At 48.5% G+C, this 14,813-nt stretch overlaps 1 protein-coding gene across 1 annotated transcript in view; it reads right to left on the bottom strand.

Annotated features, from left to right (window-relative positions):
- KIAA1755 (KIAA1755 ortholog) overlaps positions 1 to 10,269 on the bottom strand; it is a 78,133-nt gene extending 67,864 nt beyond the window's left edge. Inside the window, exon 1 of the mRNA XM_067468294.1 lies at positions 9,900 to 10,269. Coding sequence (XP_067324395.1) covers positions 9,900 to 9,902 — 3 coding nt within the window. The 5' untranslated portion in view covers positions 9,903 to 10,269. The remainder of the gene's footprint in view (positions 1 to 9,899) is intronic.
- Between the last annotated feature and the right edge of the window lie 4,544 nt (positions 10,270 to 14,813).

Raw genomic sequence — 14,813 nt, 5'->3', positions numbered from 1 at the left:
AGGAATATGAGCATTTTATTGAAATCGTGAAAACCTGCTCACGGGCCTCCATACCGAGAGGCTGCAGAACCCACTACCTCCAGGGCATTACTCCTGAAACAGCTGCCTTGTTGGAAAACTATTACAGGCTCCACAACGAAGACCCATTTAGTGAGCAGACTCTTCAGGCAGCGCAGAGCATTGTGTCCTCCATCTCTGAAGCCAAGAAAGAACAGTGGATCAAGCTGATCACAGAGGTCGACATGGGCAGGAGCAGCCAGAAGGCATGGAGGCTGCTGAGACGGCTGAGCAACGATCCCTCACAAACTCATACCCATGCCAACATAAAGGCAGATCAGATAGCCAACTCTTGAAGAATGGGAAACCCAACCTTGCCACCAAAGTAGGAAAGAAACCAATAGCCAGAGAACCAGAGATTGAGAACAACAACCTCCATGAACCCTTTACATCTACTGAATTGGACATGGCTCTCAACAAATGTAAGAATGGCAAAGCAGCTGGCCTGGATGATCTACGGATGGAACAAATCAAGAACTTTGAACAAATCAAAGCAAAGTGCTGGCTACTGGAGCTGATGAACAACTGCACTGCATCCTGTCAGATCCCCAAAATCTGGAGGAAAGCAAGAGTCATCGCCATCTTGAAGCCAGGCAAAGACCGTAATGACCCAAAAAGCTACAGACCAATCTCCCTGTTGTGCCACCTCTACAAAATTCTGGAGAGACTTATTTTGCATAGAATTATGGAAAATATAGACCCCTGTCTGATCCCACAGCAAGCTGGCTTCAGAAAAGGCAAAAGCTGCACATCGCAAGTGCTGAACCTGACTCAGCACATAGAAGATGGCTTTGAAAGGCAGCAGATCACAGGAGCTGTCTTCATAGACCAGTCAGCAGCCTATGATACCGTGAACCACCACCTCCTCCTGAGAAAAATGTATAATATCACAAAGGACTACCACCTCACCCGCCTCATAGGAAACCTGCTACAAAACAGGAGCTTTTTTGTTGAGTTCCAGGGCCAGAGAAGCAGATGACAGAAACAGAAGAACGGCCTGCCTCAGGGAAGTGTGCTTGCTCCATCCATGTTCAATATCTACACAAATGACCAGCACTGCCAGAAGGGACAGAGAATTCTATCTATGCTGATGATTGTGTCATCACCGCCCATTCAAGGCATTTTGAAATGGTTGAACAGAAGTTCTCTGAAGCTTTAGGTGCTTTTACTGGCCATTACTGGGGAAACCAGCTGATTCCTAATCCATCTAAAACACAGACATGTGTCTTTTATCTCAAAAACAGACAAGCATCTTGAGCTCTGAGTATGACCTGGGAAGGAATCCCACTGGAGCATTGCAGCGCACCCAAATATCTGGGAGTCACTCTGGACCTTGCTCTTACCTACAAGAAGCACTGCCTGAACATCAAGCAAAAAGTGGGTGCTAGAAACAATATCACATGAAAGCTGACTGGCACAACCTGGAGATCACAACCAGACACAGTGAAGGCATCTGCCCTTGCGTTATGCTACTCTGCTGCTGAGTATGCATGCCTAGTGTGGAACACATCTCCCCACGCTAAAATAGTAAATGTGGGTCTTAATGAGACATGCCGCATTATCACGGGGTGTCTGCGCCCTACACCACTGGAAAAATTACACTGTTTAGCCGGTATTGCACCACCTGACATCTGCCGGGAAGTAGCAGGCAATAGTGAAAGGACCAAGGCAGAGACATCTCCAGCCCACCCCCTGTTTGGGTATCAGCCAGCATAATACCCAATGACTTAAATCAAGAAATAGTTTTCGAAGATCTACAGAGACACTCGCTGGAACACCTCAGCAAGCGAGAGTCCAAAAGTGGCAGGCTCAAACCCAGAATCTCAATCAATGGCTGATACCAAATGAGAGACTCCCCCCTGGGAAAACAGAAGACTGGGCGACTTGGAAAGCACTGAACAGACTGCGCTCTGGCACCACGAGATGCAGAGCCACGGGGTTATAAAATGGAGTCCACAACAAGTGAGTGGGGGGACACTTAGGGCCCATCCCATGTTTGGATATCAGCCGGCACTCCAACGACTTAAATCAAGAAATAGTTTTCTAAGCTCTACAGAGACACTTGCTGGTACACCTCAGCAAGCAGGAGTCCAAAAGTGGCAGGCTCAAACCCAGAACCTCAACCAATGGCTGATACCAAATGAGAGACTCCCCCCTGGGCACACAGAAAACTGGGCGACTTGGAAGGCGCTGAACAGACTGCTTTCTGGCACCATGAGATGGAGAGCCAACCTTCAGAAATTGGGCTACAAAGTGGAATCCACGATATGCGAGTGCGGAGAAGAGCAAACCACTGACCACCTGCTGCAATGCACCCTGAGCCCTGCCACATGCACAATGAAGGACCTTCTTATAGCAACACCAGAGGCACTCCAAGGGGCCAGGTACTGGTCAAAGGACATTTAATAGAATATCAAGTCTGCAAACTTTGTATTTTGTTTGTTTGCTTGCTTTTTAATGCAATACGACTGTACTGGTTTGCTCCTGACATGATAAATAAATACCCACATAAAGGATGCATCTACATTGTGGAACTGATGCTTTTCGACACACTTTGACTGCCATGGCTCAATGCTATGGAATCATAGGAATTGCAATACAACTATTTGGTTTGCTTCTGACACGATAGATAAATAAATAAATAAATAAATTTGCAAGGTCTCTGCGTGTGTTTTTAGAGAGGAGAGGCCAGGCAGATCTACTATTTCATCTGGATCCCAGCCGCTCTGCCTGGTTTTATGAATCACGGAGATTCCCACTCCCCCACACCCGCTTTGCAAACAGCTGCAAAGGATCCCTGCCTCCTTCCCTTCTCAGTGCCAAAGTTGCCTTCCCACAACTGGAAAGAGGGACACAGCTCACCTCCTACATAGGATACTAGGCTTGGAAAGGATCCCAGAGGCCATCCAGCCCAACCGGGATCTGCCAGGTAGGAAGACATAATAATTAAAATCCTCCAGAGAAGGAGACTACACCAGACTCCCAGCACCTCATCACATTGAGAGGGGAAAACATGGGTGAGCATCCCTTTAAGAGTAGGGAATCACCCCATGAATATCGTCAGCAGTCCTGTTTCATGTTCTGTCTTTCCATCACGCTGACACATGGAAACTTCAGAGCCGGTAATGCATTCATCGTTCACATTCATAGAATTCTAGAGTTGGAAGAGACCTGGTGGGCCATCCAATCCAACCCCATTCTGCCAAGAAGCAGGACAATCGCATTCAAAGCACCCCTGACAGATAGCCATCCAGCCTCTGTTTCAAAGCCTCCAAAGAAGGAGCCTCCACCACACTCCAGAGGCAGAGAGTTCCACTGCTGAACAGTTCTCTCTAATAATAATAATGTTAGAGACCCTAAATTGGGTCTTCTTAGGTCCACATCATGGGAGCACGAAAGGAAGGAGACAGTCCCAAAAATGATTAAAAAACCAAGGTTTATTTGCTTTTCTTCATGAAGAAGACGGACAGCCTGGCAGCATACGCAGATGCTACCCTTCAAGTGACTGCCGCAGCTTTTGACCACTGATATATAACCTCAAGTAAACAAGAACATTTTTTTGTCATGGAAAGTACTCTCTTTCCAGCCCCTTCCCTTGACCTTTTGATGGAAAGTACCTTCTTGGACCTGCAGACTCTGCGCTTAACCACAACCTTTGAACTTAACCACAATACAACTTCCGACCTCTACATGTAACATCTTTATTTGTAGCAGGGTACAAATAAAGGATTATTATTATTATTATTATTATTATTATTATTATGCAGGGCGAGGGCCCTTGAGCGCTCCAGCTGGAGGTCAGCTGTGACCAGCAGTGCTGCAGAATTTGAAGAGGCACGAATGGAGGGTGAAAGAGAGAAACGTGCCAAGAGGAAGGCGCATCAAGCCAACCCCTACCGGGACCGCCTTCCACCTGGAAACCGATGCCCTCACTGTGGGAGAAGATGCAGGTCAAGAATAGGGCTCCACAGCCACCTACGGACCCACAAGAATACTGATCCTGGAAGACTATCCTACTCGGCCAACGAGGGATTGCCTAAGTAAGTAAGTAAAGTACGTAACAAAGTTGGAGGCATTACTTTTCATTCAACCCTGGTAGGCTAAAGCCAGCACTTTGAATTGTGCCCGGTAGCAAACTGGCAGTCAGTGGAGTTGGCGCAGCAGACGAGTTGTATGCTACTTGAGCATGGATCCTGTTAGTAACCTGGCTGCTACCTGCTGGACCATTTGAAGCTTCCAAACAGTCTTCAAAGGCAGCCCCAGGTAGAGCGTGTTGCAGTAGTCTATACGGGATGTAACCAGAGTGTGGACTACCATGGCCAAGTCAGATTTCCCAAGGTACAGGATCAGTTGGCCTTACAAGCTTTAACTGTGCAAATGCTCCCCTGGTCACCACCGAAACTTGGGTTTCCAGGCTCAGCGATGAGTCCAGGATCTCTCCCAAGCTGTGAACCTGTGTCTTCAGGGGGAGTGTGACCCCATCCAGCACAGCCTGTAACCCTATGCCCTGTTCGGCTTTGTGACAGACCAGGAGTACCTCTGTCTTGTCTGGATTCAATGTCAACTGTAGAGCTAGAACTCCACTGATTCCGTAGCAATGAGCAGTGGTGTCGAGGTGCATCGATTCTGCAGTGGTACGGCTGTACCAGGAGCTCCAACTTTATTTCCTTTTTGTTATCTGTTTGCAGTCATAGGGCAGGGCTCCTGTCCATCATAATTAAGCTTTGGTTCCGCCCCTTGTTCAGGGCTCTGGGAGGGAAAGGAGCCATTTTTTGGGCAATCTCACATAAGGAAGCGAAACTATAGGACGTAGACCAGCTCGTCTCGTAGAAAAGCTTCTTTTCTCAAGAACATCCAGGGAAACAAAAATCAAAAATTCCAGGAGCTCTGGCTGAGAGCTCATAGCCTCTCAGCCTCACAGCAAACAGAGGGAAAACAGCCCTGAAGTTTTAAAAGAATTCTCTGAGGGAGGACAGCACTACAGATCCATGGAACTCCAGCTGAAATATCTACAAGCCTCGGCTGGTAGGTCTGCTCGATACCCAGAAGCATTTGGAATCGGTAGTAGGACCCACACCGATGAGGCATAGTTAGTAAACAGCCTGGGAGAGGTTAAACAGGGGTTTTTTTTTCCTACAGAGAAAGTTCAGTTAATCAAAGTCAGGTACCAGTCCATTGAGGACTAGACTAAGAAAGCCTTGAAGTGTTGTTTGAACCATTGAAGATTTATTTATTTATTTATTTATTATTTACTTTACTTTACTTATATACCACTGTTCTCAGCCCGAAGACAACTCACAGCGGTTCACAACAAATAAGAACAGCAAAAATTCAATGCTACAGTGTAAAAACAGTTAACAACCTAGCAGATCATACAATTAATAAACAATTACTACAGTAACCATTCACTATCGTCTCATCCACAAAAACATAATCCAGATTCGTCATCCATTGTTCTATTCCTATGTTCATTACCAGTCATTGCACTAATTATTCGAACGCCTGCTCAAACAGCCAGGTCTTCACTTTTTTGCGGAATACCATTAGAGATGGTGATAGCCTAATGTCTGTGGGAAGGGCGTTCCACAGCCGAGGGGCCACCACCGAGAAGGCCCTATCTCCCGTCCCTGCCAGCCGTGCTTGAGAAGCAGGCGGGATCGAGAGCAGGGTCTCCCTGGAAGATCTCAAAGTCCTGGTGGGTTCATAGGCAGAGATGCGGTCGGATAGGTAGCTTGGGCTGGAACCATTTAGGGCTTTAAAGGCCAACGCCAGCACTTTGAATTCAGCCCGGTAGCAAATCGGTAGCCAGTGGAGTTGGCGCAACAGGGGGGTTGTATGCTCCCTGCGCTCCACTCCTGTTAGAATCATGGCTGCTGAGCGTTGGACTAGTTGGAGCTTCGAGCCGTCTTCAAAGGCAACCCCACGTGGAGAGCGTTGCAGTAGTCTAAGCGGGATGTAACCAGAGCTGGACTACCGTGGCCAAGTCAGACTTCCCAAGGTACGGGCGCAGTTGGCGCACGAGTTTTAACTGTGCAAATGCTCCCCTGGTCACCGCCGAAACCTAGGGTTCCAGGCTCAGCGATGAGTCCAGGATCACACCCAAGCTGCGAACCTGCGTCTTCAGGGGGAGTGCGACCCCATCCAGCACAGGCTGTAACCCTATGCCCTGTTCGGCCTTGCAACTGACCAGGAGTACCTCTGGCTTGATTTGTTGTTTGTTCCATACTTTATTTATTTATTTATTTATTTATCGTGTCATCCGCAACCAGAACATTGTATTACATTTCTAACAGAACAAAACAAACAGATTTAAAAAACCCCACAAACTTTGCAAACTTGGTAGCTGATTAAATGTCCTTTGACCAGTATCTGGCCACTTGGAGTGCCTTGGGTGTTGCCGCAAGAAGGTCCTCCATCATGCATGTGGCAGGGCTCAGGTTGCATTGCAGCAGGTGGTCAGTGGTTCCATAATAAAGACTTTGTTGTATCATCAAAGACTCTAAAGACCATCAGTTCAGAAAATCCCTGAGAACCTCTCTTTGAGACACCCCGGCTTCCTGCTGGGCTTAAAGTATACGTCCTATAGAAAAGACAGCTGTTACAGGCCCAGCGCGCGACAGAACAGTGGATGCATCCCCAGAACTTTGCGCACATCCCCATCTGACCAAGAAGCCCTTTCACCCAGTTCTCTCTCTTTATTGAAAGCAGAGCGGCGGCTTCTTCCCATGAATCCCAATCCATCAGGGACACCCCGCCGAGTCCAAAACAAAACCACTTCTCCAGCCTCCTCTCCCATCTTGTCTCCAACCTCTGGCCCTGTTCTTTTTCCAGCTGGGATGGATAGAAGAAAGCTGATGAAACAGCCGCTTCCCGCTGCAATAATAGCCCGCTTTGCAACACCTCTGGCTGGACGCTTCACTGAGGAAATGAGAACCTTATTTTCAACATTCTTCTTTTGAAAGGAGAGGAAACACCCATCTCTTGCACTCAAAACATCTCAGTGGGAACACTGTGCATGGGATGATGAGCCTTGTATCTGCGGGACCCGTATCTGCTTTGGTCCATAGCAGGCAAAATAGATCCTCAATTTTCTAGATCCTAAAGTGCAATTTTGGAGTGCCCAGTGGCACAGTGGATTACACTGCTGAGCTGCTGATCTTGCTGATTGAAAGGTTGGCGGTTTGAATCCAGGGAGTGGGGTGAGCTCCTGCTGTTAGCCCCAGCTTCTGCCAACCTAGCAGTTTGAAAATATGCAAGTGTTGTTGTAGGTTTTTTCAGGTTATGTGGCCATGTTCTAGAGGCATTCTCTCCTGACGTTTCGCCTGCATCTATGGCAAGCATCCTCAGAGGTAGTGAGGTAGTGAGGATGCTTGCCATAGATGCAGGCAAAACGTCAGGAGGGAATGCCTCTTGAACATGGCCATATAGCCCGAAAAAACCTACAACAACCCTGTGAGTAAATCATTAGGTACCGGTCTGGCAAGAAGGTAACGCCGCTCCATGCAGTCATGCATGGACTTTGCAAACTTCATGGCTACTCCAATGCTAATTCAAGCTTGCTAATTGCAACATTCACACTTGCTTCAAACAGACAAGGCTTCTTTCTCCAACCCTGGACATTACACAGGTATATACACCCCACTTGCTTCATTTCCTACAGACCTCTAAACAAACCTCTGAGGATGCCTCCAGGCAACAACAGCCAGGTTACCTCTATGCAGAGCCCCTCGTGGATTCACTTTGCAAACTTCATGGCTACCTCAATGCTAATTCAAGCTTGCTAATTGCAACATTCAGACTTGCTTCAAACAGACAAGGGTTCTTTCTCTAACCCTGGACATTACATAGATACATACACACATACATATACACAGCCCACTTATCTCATTTCTTACAGACCTCCGAACAAACATCTCAGGATGCCTCCAGGCAACAAAAGCCAGGTTACCTCTATGCAGAGACTCTCACTGGTTGACTTTGTAAACTTCATGGCTACTCCAAGGCTAATTCAAGCTTGCAAACTGCAACATTCACAATTGTTTCAGACAGACAAGAGTTCTTTCTCCCACCATGGAGACACACACACACACACACACACACACATGTAGCCCACTTGCTGCCTCATTTCTTACAGACCTCTGAACAAACCTCTGAGGATACCTCCAGGCAACAACAGCCAGGCTACCTCTATGCAGAGACCCTCACTGGTTGACTTTGCAAACTTCATGACTACTCCAATGCTCATTCAAGCTTGCTAATTGCAACATTCAGACTTGCTTCAAACAGACAAGGCTTGTTTCTACAACCCTGGACATTATACAGGTCTATACACCCCACTTGCTTCATTTCCTACAGACTGCTGAACAAACCTCTGAGGATACCTCCAGGCAACAACAGCCAGGATACCTCTATGCAGAGACCCTCGCTGGTTGACTTTGTAAACTTCATGGCTACTCCAATGCTAATTCAAGCTTGCTAATTGCAACATTCACCCTTGCTTCAAACAGACAAGGGTTCTTTCTCCCACCCTGGACATTATGCCACAGGTATAATGTCATGTTGATGCTCAAGTGGAGCATGAACATGTGCCCAGAGCTTGAGATGTGCCAGAAGAGAATCCTGCCATAGATAGAGAGAGAGGGGAGGGGAGGGTTAAAGCGCTGAGCTGCTGAGTTTGTTGACCGAAAGGTCGCAGGTTCGATTCCGGAGAGCAGCGTGAGCTTCCGCTGTCAGCCCTAGCTCCGGGGCAGAGAGTTCCACTGCTGAGCGGCTCTAACATGAGGAAGAACTTCCTGACTGTGAGAGCCGTTCAGCAGTGGAACTCTCTGCCCCGGAGTGTGGTGGAGGCTCCTACTTTGGAAGTTTTTAAACAGAGGCTGGATGGCCATCTGTCAGGGGTGATTTGAATGCAATATTCCTACTTCTTGGCAGAATGGGGTTGGACTGGATGGCCCATGAGGTCTCTTCCAACTCTTTGATTCTATGATTCTGCCAACCTAGCAGTTTGAAAACATGCAAATGTGAGTAGATCACTAGTTACCGCTCCGGCGGGAAGGTAACGGCGCTCCATGCAGTTATGCCGGCCACATGACCTTGGGGGTGTCTATGGACAACGCCGGCTCTGGGGCTTAGAAATGGAGATGAGCACCACACCCCAGAGTCAGACATGACTGGACTTAACAGCCCTAGCTTCTGTCAACCTAGCAGTTCGAAAACACGCAAATGTGAGTAGATCACTAAGTACTGCTCTGGTGGCAAGGCAATGGTGCTCCATGCAGTCATGCTGGCCACATGACCTTGGAGGTGTCTATGGACAACGCCGGCTCTTGGGCATAGAAATGGAGATGAGCACCAGAGTCCCAGAGTCAGACATGACTGGACTTAATGTCAGGGAGAAACCTTTACCTTTTACACACACACACACCACTTTCCTTACTTGAAACAGAACCTCTGAGGATGCCTGTCACAGATGCAGGCGAAACGTCAGGAGGGAATGCTACTGGAACATCACCAAACAGTCCGCAAAACACACAGCATCCCAGTGATTGCGGCCATGAAAGCCTTCAACAATTGGAAACTTTGTTCCCGCAGGTTGCCAGTCCAGCCCTCCAACCCCACAAGACCCCTCTGGCTGGGAAACAGGTTGGGCAACAAGCCTCTCCATGCCACCCCTTTGTTTACTTTCAGGGGAGAAGGAGGTCAAAGGTCTCCTTTGGTGTCCTGAGATGCCCTCCCTCCTCAGGCCAAAGCAAAGGAAGAGGAGAGAGTAGCAAAGCAAGGAGACAGAAGAGCCCAAAAGTATCAAAGAAGCCTAAGAGAAGCAGAAAGGCATTGGAGATTACCATGGGGAGGGCTGGGGAGGGAGGCAAGGGGGGCGCAGGGACCCCTCCCCACCTCCCTACAGCCTTGGAGACGGTCACCTTCTCTTTCGGTCACTTTCTCTTTCGGCCACTTTCTCTTTCGACTCCTTTGAGGAAGAGATTGGATTTCTGGAGGTGCTCCTCTTCCTTCCCTTTGCAGGGGGGTCCAAAGTCCAACAAGTCCCCTTCCAGCCCCTTTTTTTGTCCCCTTGTTTTTGCAAAAAGTGGGAAAAGAAGGAGCTCTCTTTCTCCTCTCTGGCTGGGAAGGGGAGGGATGGAGGGAAGGAGGGAGTGGAAAGAAGGGAAGCCAAGAAAGAAAGAGAAGGAGGGAAGGGGGCTGGGAGAGGGGTGGGGGAAAGAGGGAGGCTGCCTGGTCTTTCAAAGGCCACCCCCCTCCTCCCCTCCTCTGCAGACACACTGCACGCCTGTCCAGCCTGCAAGACTTCCCTCCACAGTGCCAGGACTGCCAGGGAACAGCAGCCCTCTTTGTGCGGGCAAGCCCTGCCCCTTGGCTTTGCCCACAGAAGGGCGGGTGAGGGCCGGCAAAGCCAAGCAAAGGGCATCGGGGTCCTTGGCCCCCTTTCCCACCACCACTGGATCCGGCTCTGGGGTCTCTGCACCCCCTTCTTTGCTTCCCTTCCTTGCTTGGCTTCTTCCTTTTCTCTCCTTGCTGTACAAAGGTCTTGCCAGCCCCAGCTGGGTTTCATTGGGGGGCAAGGCAAGGGGGCTGCATGGCTTCCTTTGGAGACATATGACGGCATTTTTGGAAAAGACGAAGCATAGTGTCTAGATCTAGGGAAGTCCTGCTCCCCATGCTCTATTCTGCCTTGGTTAGACCACACCTGGAATATTCTGGGCACCACAATTGAAGAGAGATGTTGACAAGCTGGAATGTGTCCAGAGGAGGGCAACTAAAATGATCAAGGGTCTGGAGAACAAGCCCTATGAGGAGCGGCTTAAAGAGCTGGGCATGTTTAGCCTGAAGAAGTGAAGGTTGAGAGGAGATATGATCAGGAAAAACGAAATGCAAAGATACAGAATAGGGGACGATGATGCCTGGCTCGAGAGCAGTACATGTGAAAAAGATCTTGGAGTCCTTGTGGACAACAAGTTAAACATGAGCCAACAATGTGATGTGGCGGCAAAAAAAGCCAATGGGATTTTGGCCTGCATCAATAGGAGCCTAGTGTCTAGATCTAGGGAAGTAATGCTCCCCATGCTCTATTCTGCTTTGGTTAGACCACACCTGGAATATTGTGTCCAATTCTGGGCAATACAATTCAAGAGAGATATTGACAAACTGGAATGTGTCCAGAGGAGGACGACTAAAATGATCAAGGGTCTGGAGAACATGCCCTATGAGGAGCGGCTTAAAGAGCTGGGCATGTTTAGCCTGAAGAAGTGAAGGTTGAGAGGAGATATGATCAGGAAAAACGAAATGCAAAGATACAGAATAGGGGACGATGAGGCCTGGCTCGAGAGCAGTACGTGTGAAAAAGATCTTGGAGTCCTCGTGGACAACAAGTTAAACATGAGCCAGGAATGTGATGCGGCGGCAAAAAAAAGCAATGGGATTTTGGCCTGCATCAAGAGGAGCATAGTGTCTAGATCCAAGGAAGTCATGCTCCCCATGCTCTATTCTGCTTTGGTTAGACCACACCTGGAATATTGTGTCCAATTCTGGGCACCACAATTCAAGAGAGATGTTGACAAACTGGAATGTGTCCAGAGGAGAGCAACTAAAATGATCAAGGATCTGGAGAACAAGCCCTATGAGGAGCGGCTTAAAGAGCTGGGCATGTTTAACCTGAAGAAGCGAAGGTTGAGAGGAGATATGATCAGGACCATGTATCAAGATGTGAGAGGAAGCCACAGGGAGGAGGGAGCAAGCTTGTTTTCTGCTTCCCTGGAGACTAGGACGCAATGGAGAAATGGCTTCAAACTACAAGAAAGGAGATTCCATCTGAACATGAGGAAGAACTTCCTGACTGTGAGAGCTGTTCAGCAGTGGAACTCTCTGCCCCGGAGTGTGGTGGAGGCTCTGGGAGCTCTGGCCTGGGCTGGTCCAGGAGGTCACCAAGAGTCAGAAGCGACTGAACAAATAAACAACAACAAGGGGTAAAATGGCATGCCTTTAATAATATGGCAAAATCAAGGTTTGCTTTTGGGAGCAATATTTTCAAGCTGTGCATGGTACAACCAATGGATGCACATTTTCAAGCTGTGGATGGTACAACCAGTGGTGTTTAATGCCTCCCTCCGGGAAGGCAAAATTCCAGCCAGCTTAAAGCAAGCTGTGATAAAACCGCTGTTGAAGAAACCATCACTGGACCCCACTCAATTCGTCAACTTTCGGCCTGTTTCCAATCTCCCCTTTTTGGGCAAAGTCTTGGAACGTGTGGTGGCCTCACAACTCCAGGCATTCTTGGTAGACACGGATTATCTGGATCCGGCACAGTCTGGCTTTAGGCCGGGGCATGGTACCGAGACAGCCTTGGTCGCCTTAGTGGATGATCTGCGCCAGGAGCTCGACAGGGGGAGTGTGTCCCTGTTGGTGCTGCTGGACCTCTCAGCGGCCTTCGATACCGTCGACCACGGTATTCTTCTGGGATGCCTCGCGGGAATGGGTCTTGGAGGAACTGTTTTACAGTGGCTCCGCTCATTCCTCGAGGGCCGGTCTCAGAAGGTGTTACTGGGAGACTCCTGTTCAACCCCACAACCTTTGTCTTGTGGGGTTCCTCAGGGTTCAATACTGTCTCCCATGTTGTTTAACATCTACATGAAGCCGCTGGGTGAGATCATCCGGAGTTTCGGGGTACGGTGTCATCTGTACGCGGATGATGTCCAACTCTGTCACTCCTTTCCACCTGCTACTAAGGCGGCTGTCGAGGTCCTGAACCGGTGCTTGGCCGCTGTGACGGTCTGGATGAGGGCAAACAAATTGAAATTGAATCCAGACAAGACAGAGGTACTCCTGGTCAGTTGTAAGGCCAAACAGGGCATAGGGTTACAGCCTGTGTTGGATGGGGTCGCACTCCCCCTGAAGACACAGGTTCGCAGTTTGGGTGTGATCCTGGACTCATCGTTGAGCCTGGAACCCCAGGTTTCAGCGGTGACCAGGGGAGCATTTGCACAGTTAAAACCCGTGCGCCAACTGCGCCCGTACCTTGGGAAGTCTGACTTGGCCACGGTAGTCCACGCTCTGGTTACATCCCGTTTAGACTACTGCAACGCTCTCTACGTGGGGTTGCCTTTGAAGACGGCCCGGAAGCTCCAATTAGTCCAACGCTCGGCAGCCATGATACTAACTGGAGCGGAGCGCAGGGAGCATACAACTCCTCTGCTGCACCAGCTCCACTGGTTGCCGATCTGCTACCGGGCTGAATTCAAAGTGCTGGCGCTGGCCTTTAAAGCCCTAAACGGTTCTGGCCCAACTTACCTATCCAAACGTATCTCTGCCTATCAGCCCACCAGGACCCTAAGATCTTCTGGGGGGACCCTGCTCTCTATCCCGCCTGCTTCACAGGTGCGGCTGGCGGAGACGAGAGACAGGGCCTTTTCTGTGGTGGCCCAGCGGCTATGGAACGCCCTCCCCATGGAGGTAAGATCAGCCCCCTCATTGATGGTTTTCCGGAAAAGACTAAAAACCTGGATGTTCGAGCAGGCGTTCGGTTAACTCAGTGCAATAAGTGTAATGATTGAAGGACTGGCAATTTGGACGACGAAACTGGATCGCGATTTTAGTCAAGAGATGAATTGGATGGTTTATTGATATATGTATTGTGGATCGTGTTTTTATGCTTTTAAACTGTATACTGTTGTTTGTTATCAGTTGTTGTAAACCGCGTTGAGTCGCCGGCTAGGCTGAGAAACGGCGGTATACAAGTATAGCAAATAAATAAATAAATGAATGCAGACTCTGATGACTTCGCACATGGGCAAGGAAGCCTTTCCCTCCACACTTTATATCTATACAGCAGGATTCCCTTCTGGTACATCTCAAGCTCTGGGCGCATGTTCATGCTCCATTGTGGTGACATGCTGGCTCTGTGCTAATGTTCAGGACTCCATTATGTAAACAAAAAAAAGCAAATCTAGCCATCTTGGCTCTTGAGAAGGATACATTTTAAGGGATTTCAAGAGCATGTTTACAAAGCAATCGCAGCTGGTTGGACTCTCCCAGCAATTCCGAACATGATCGTTGAAGGACTTGCACAACTTATAGTTAATGTTATATTTTGTTATTGTTGTTACTGTTTCTGAGTAACAACAGAATGTTGTGAATGTTTCTTCCAGCAATTTTAACTCCAGCCTTGGATTCATCAAGGCTCGCATGTTGCATGATGTGTTCTGCATACAAGCTGAATAGGTTGGGTGAGAGTCTACAACCCTGCCGTACGCCTTTCCCAATCTTGAACCAGTCGGTTGTTCCATGGTCAGTTCTGACTGTTGCTACTTGGTCATTGCAGAGATTCCTCAGGAGAGAGACCAGGTGGCTTGGTATCCCCATACATCCCACCAAGACCTTGCCACCATGTATTATGCTCCACACAGTCAAAGGCTTTAGAATAGTCAATATAACAGAAATAGATGTTTTCCTGAAACTCCCTGCCTTTCTCTATTATCCAGCATCCGGATGTTGGCAATTCGGTCTCTTGTTCCTCTGCCTTTCCTAAACCCAGCCTGTACACTATTGCAATATCATGGATTTGGATATTGAAAGCTCAGTGAATATGAAAAGAATTGATGAATTTGAGATGTATCCAAATATACGAAAAGCCCAAAGTGAGGAATATACTTTCTTGCTGTTGTGAATGAAGAACGTGAAGATTTCCATCCCTTGCCGTGGCCTCTCTCTCTCACCCAAACAGAGACAAATGGAGACAAGGGTCTTTC

This window comes from Anolis sagrei, chromosome 4, assembly GCF_037176765.1.
Source record: "Anolis sagrei isolate rAnoSag1 chromosome 4, rAnoSag1.mat, whole genome shotgun sequence".
Lineage (NCBI taxonomy): Eukaryota > Metazoa > Chordata > Lepidosauria > Squamata > Dactyloidae > Anolis > Anolis sagrei.
The sequence above is the reverse complement of the archived record's forward strand: the minus strand, read 5'-3'. Positions and strand labels throughout refer to the sequence as shown.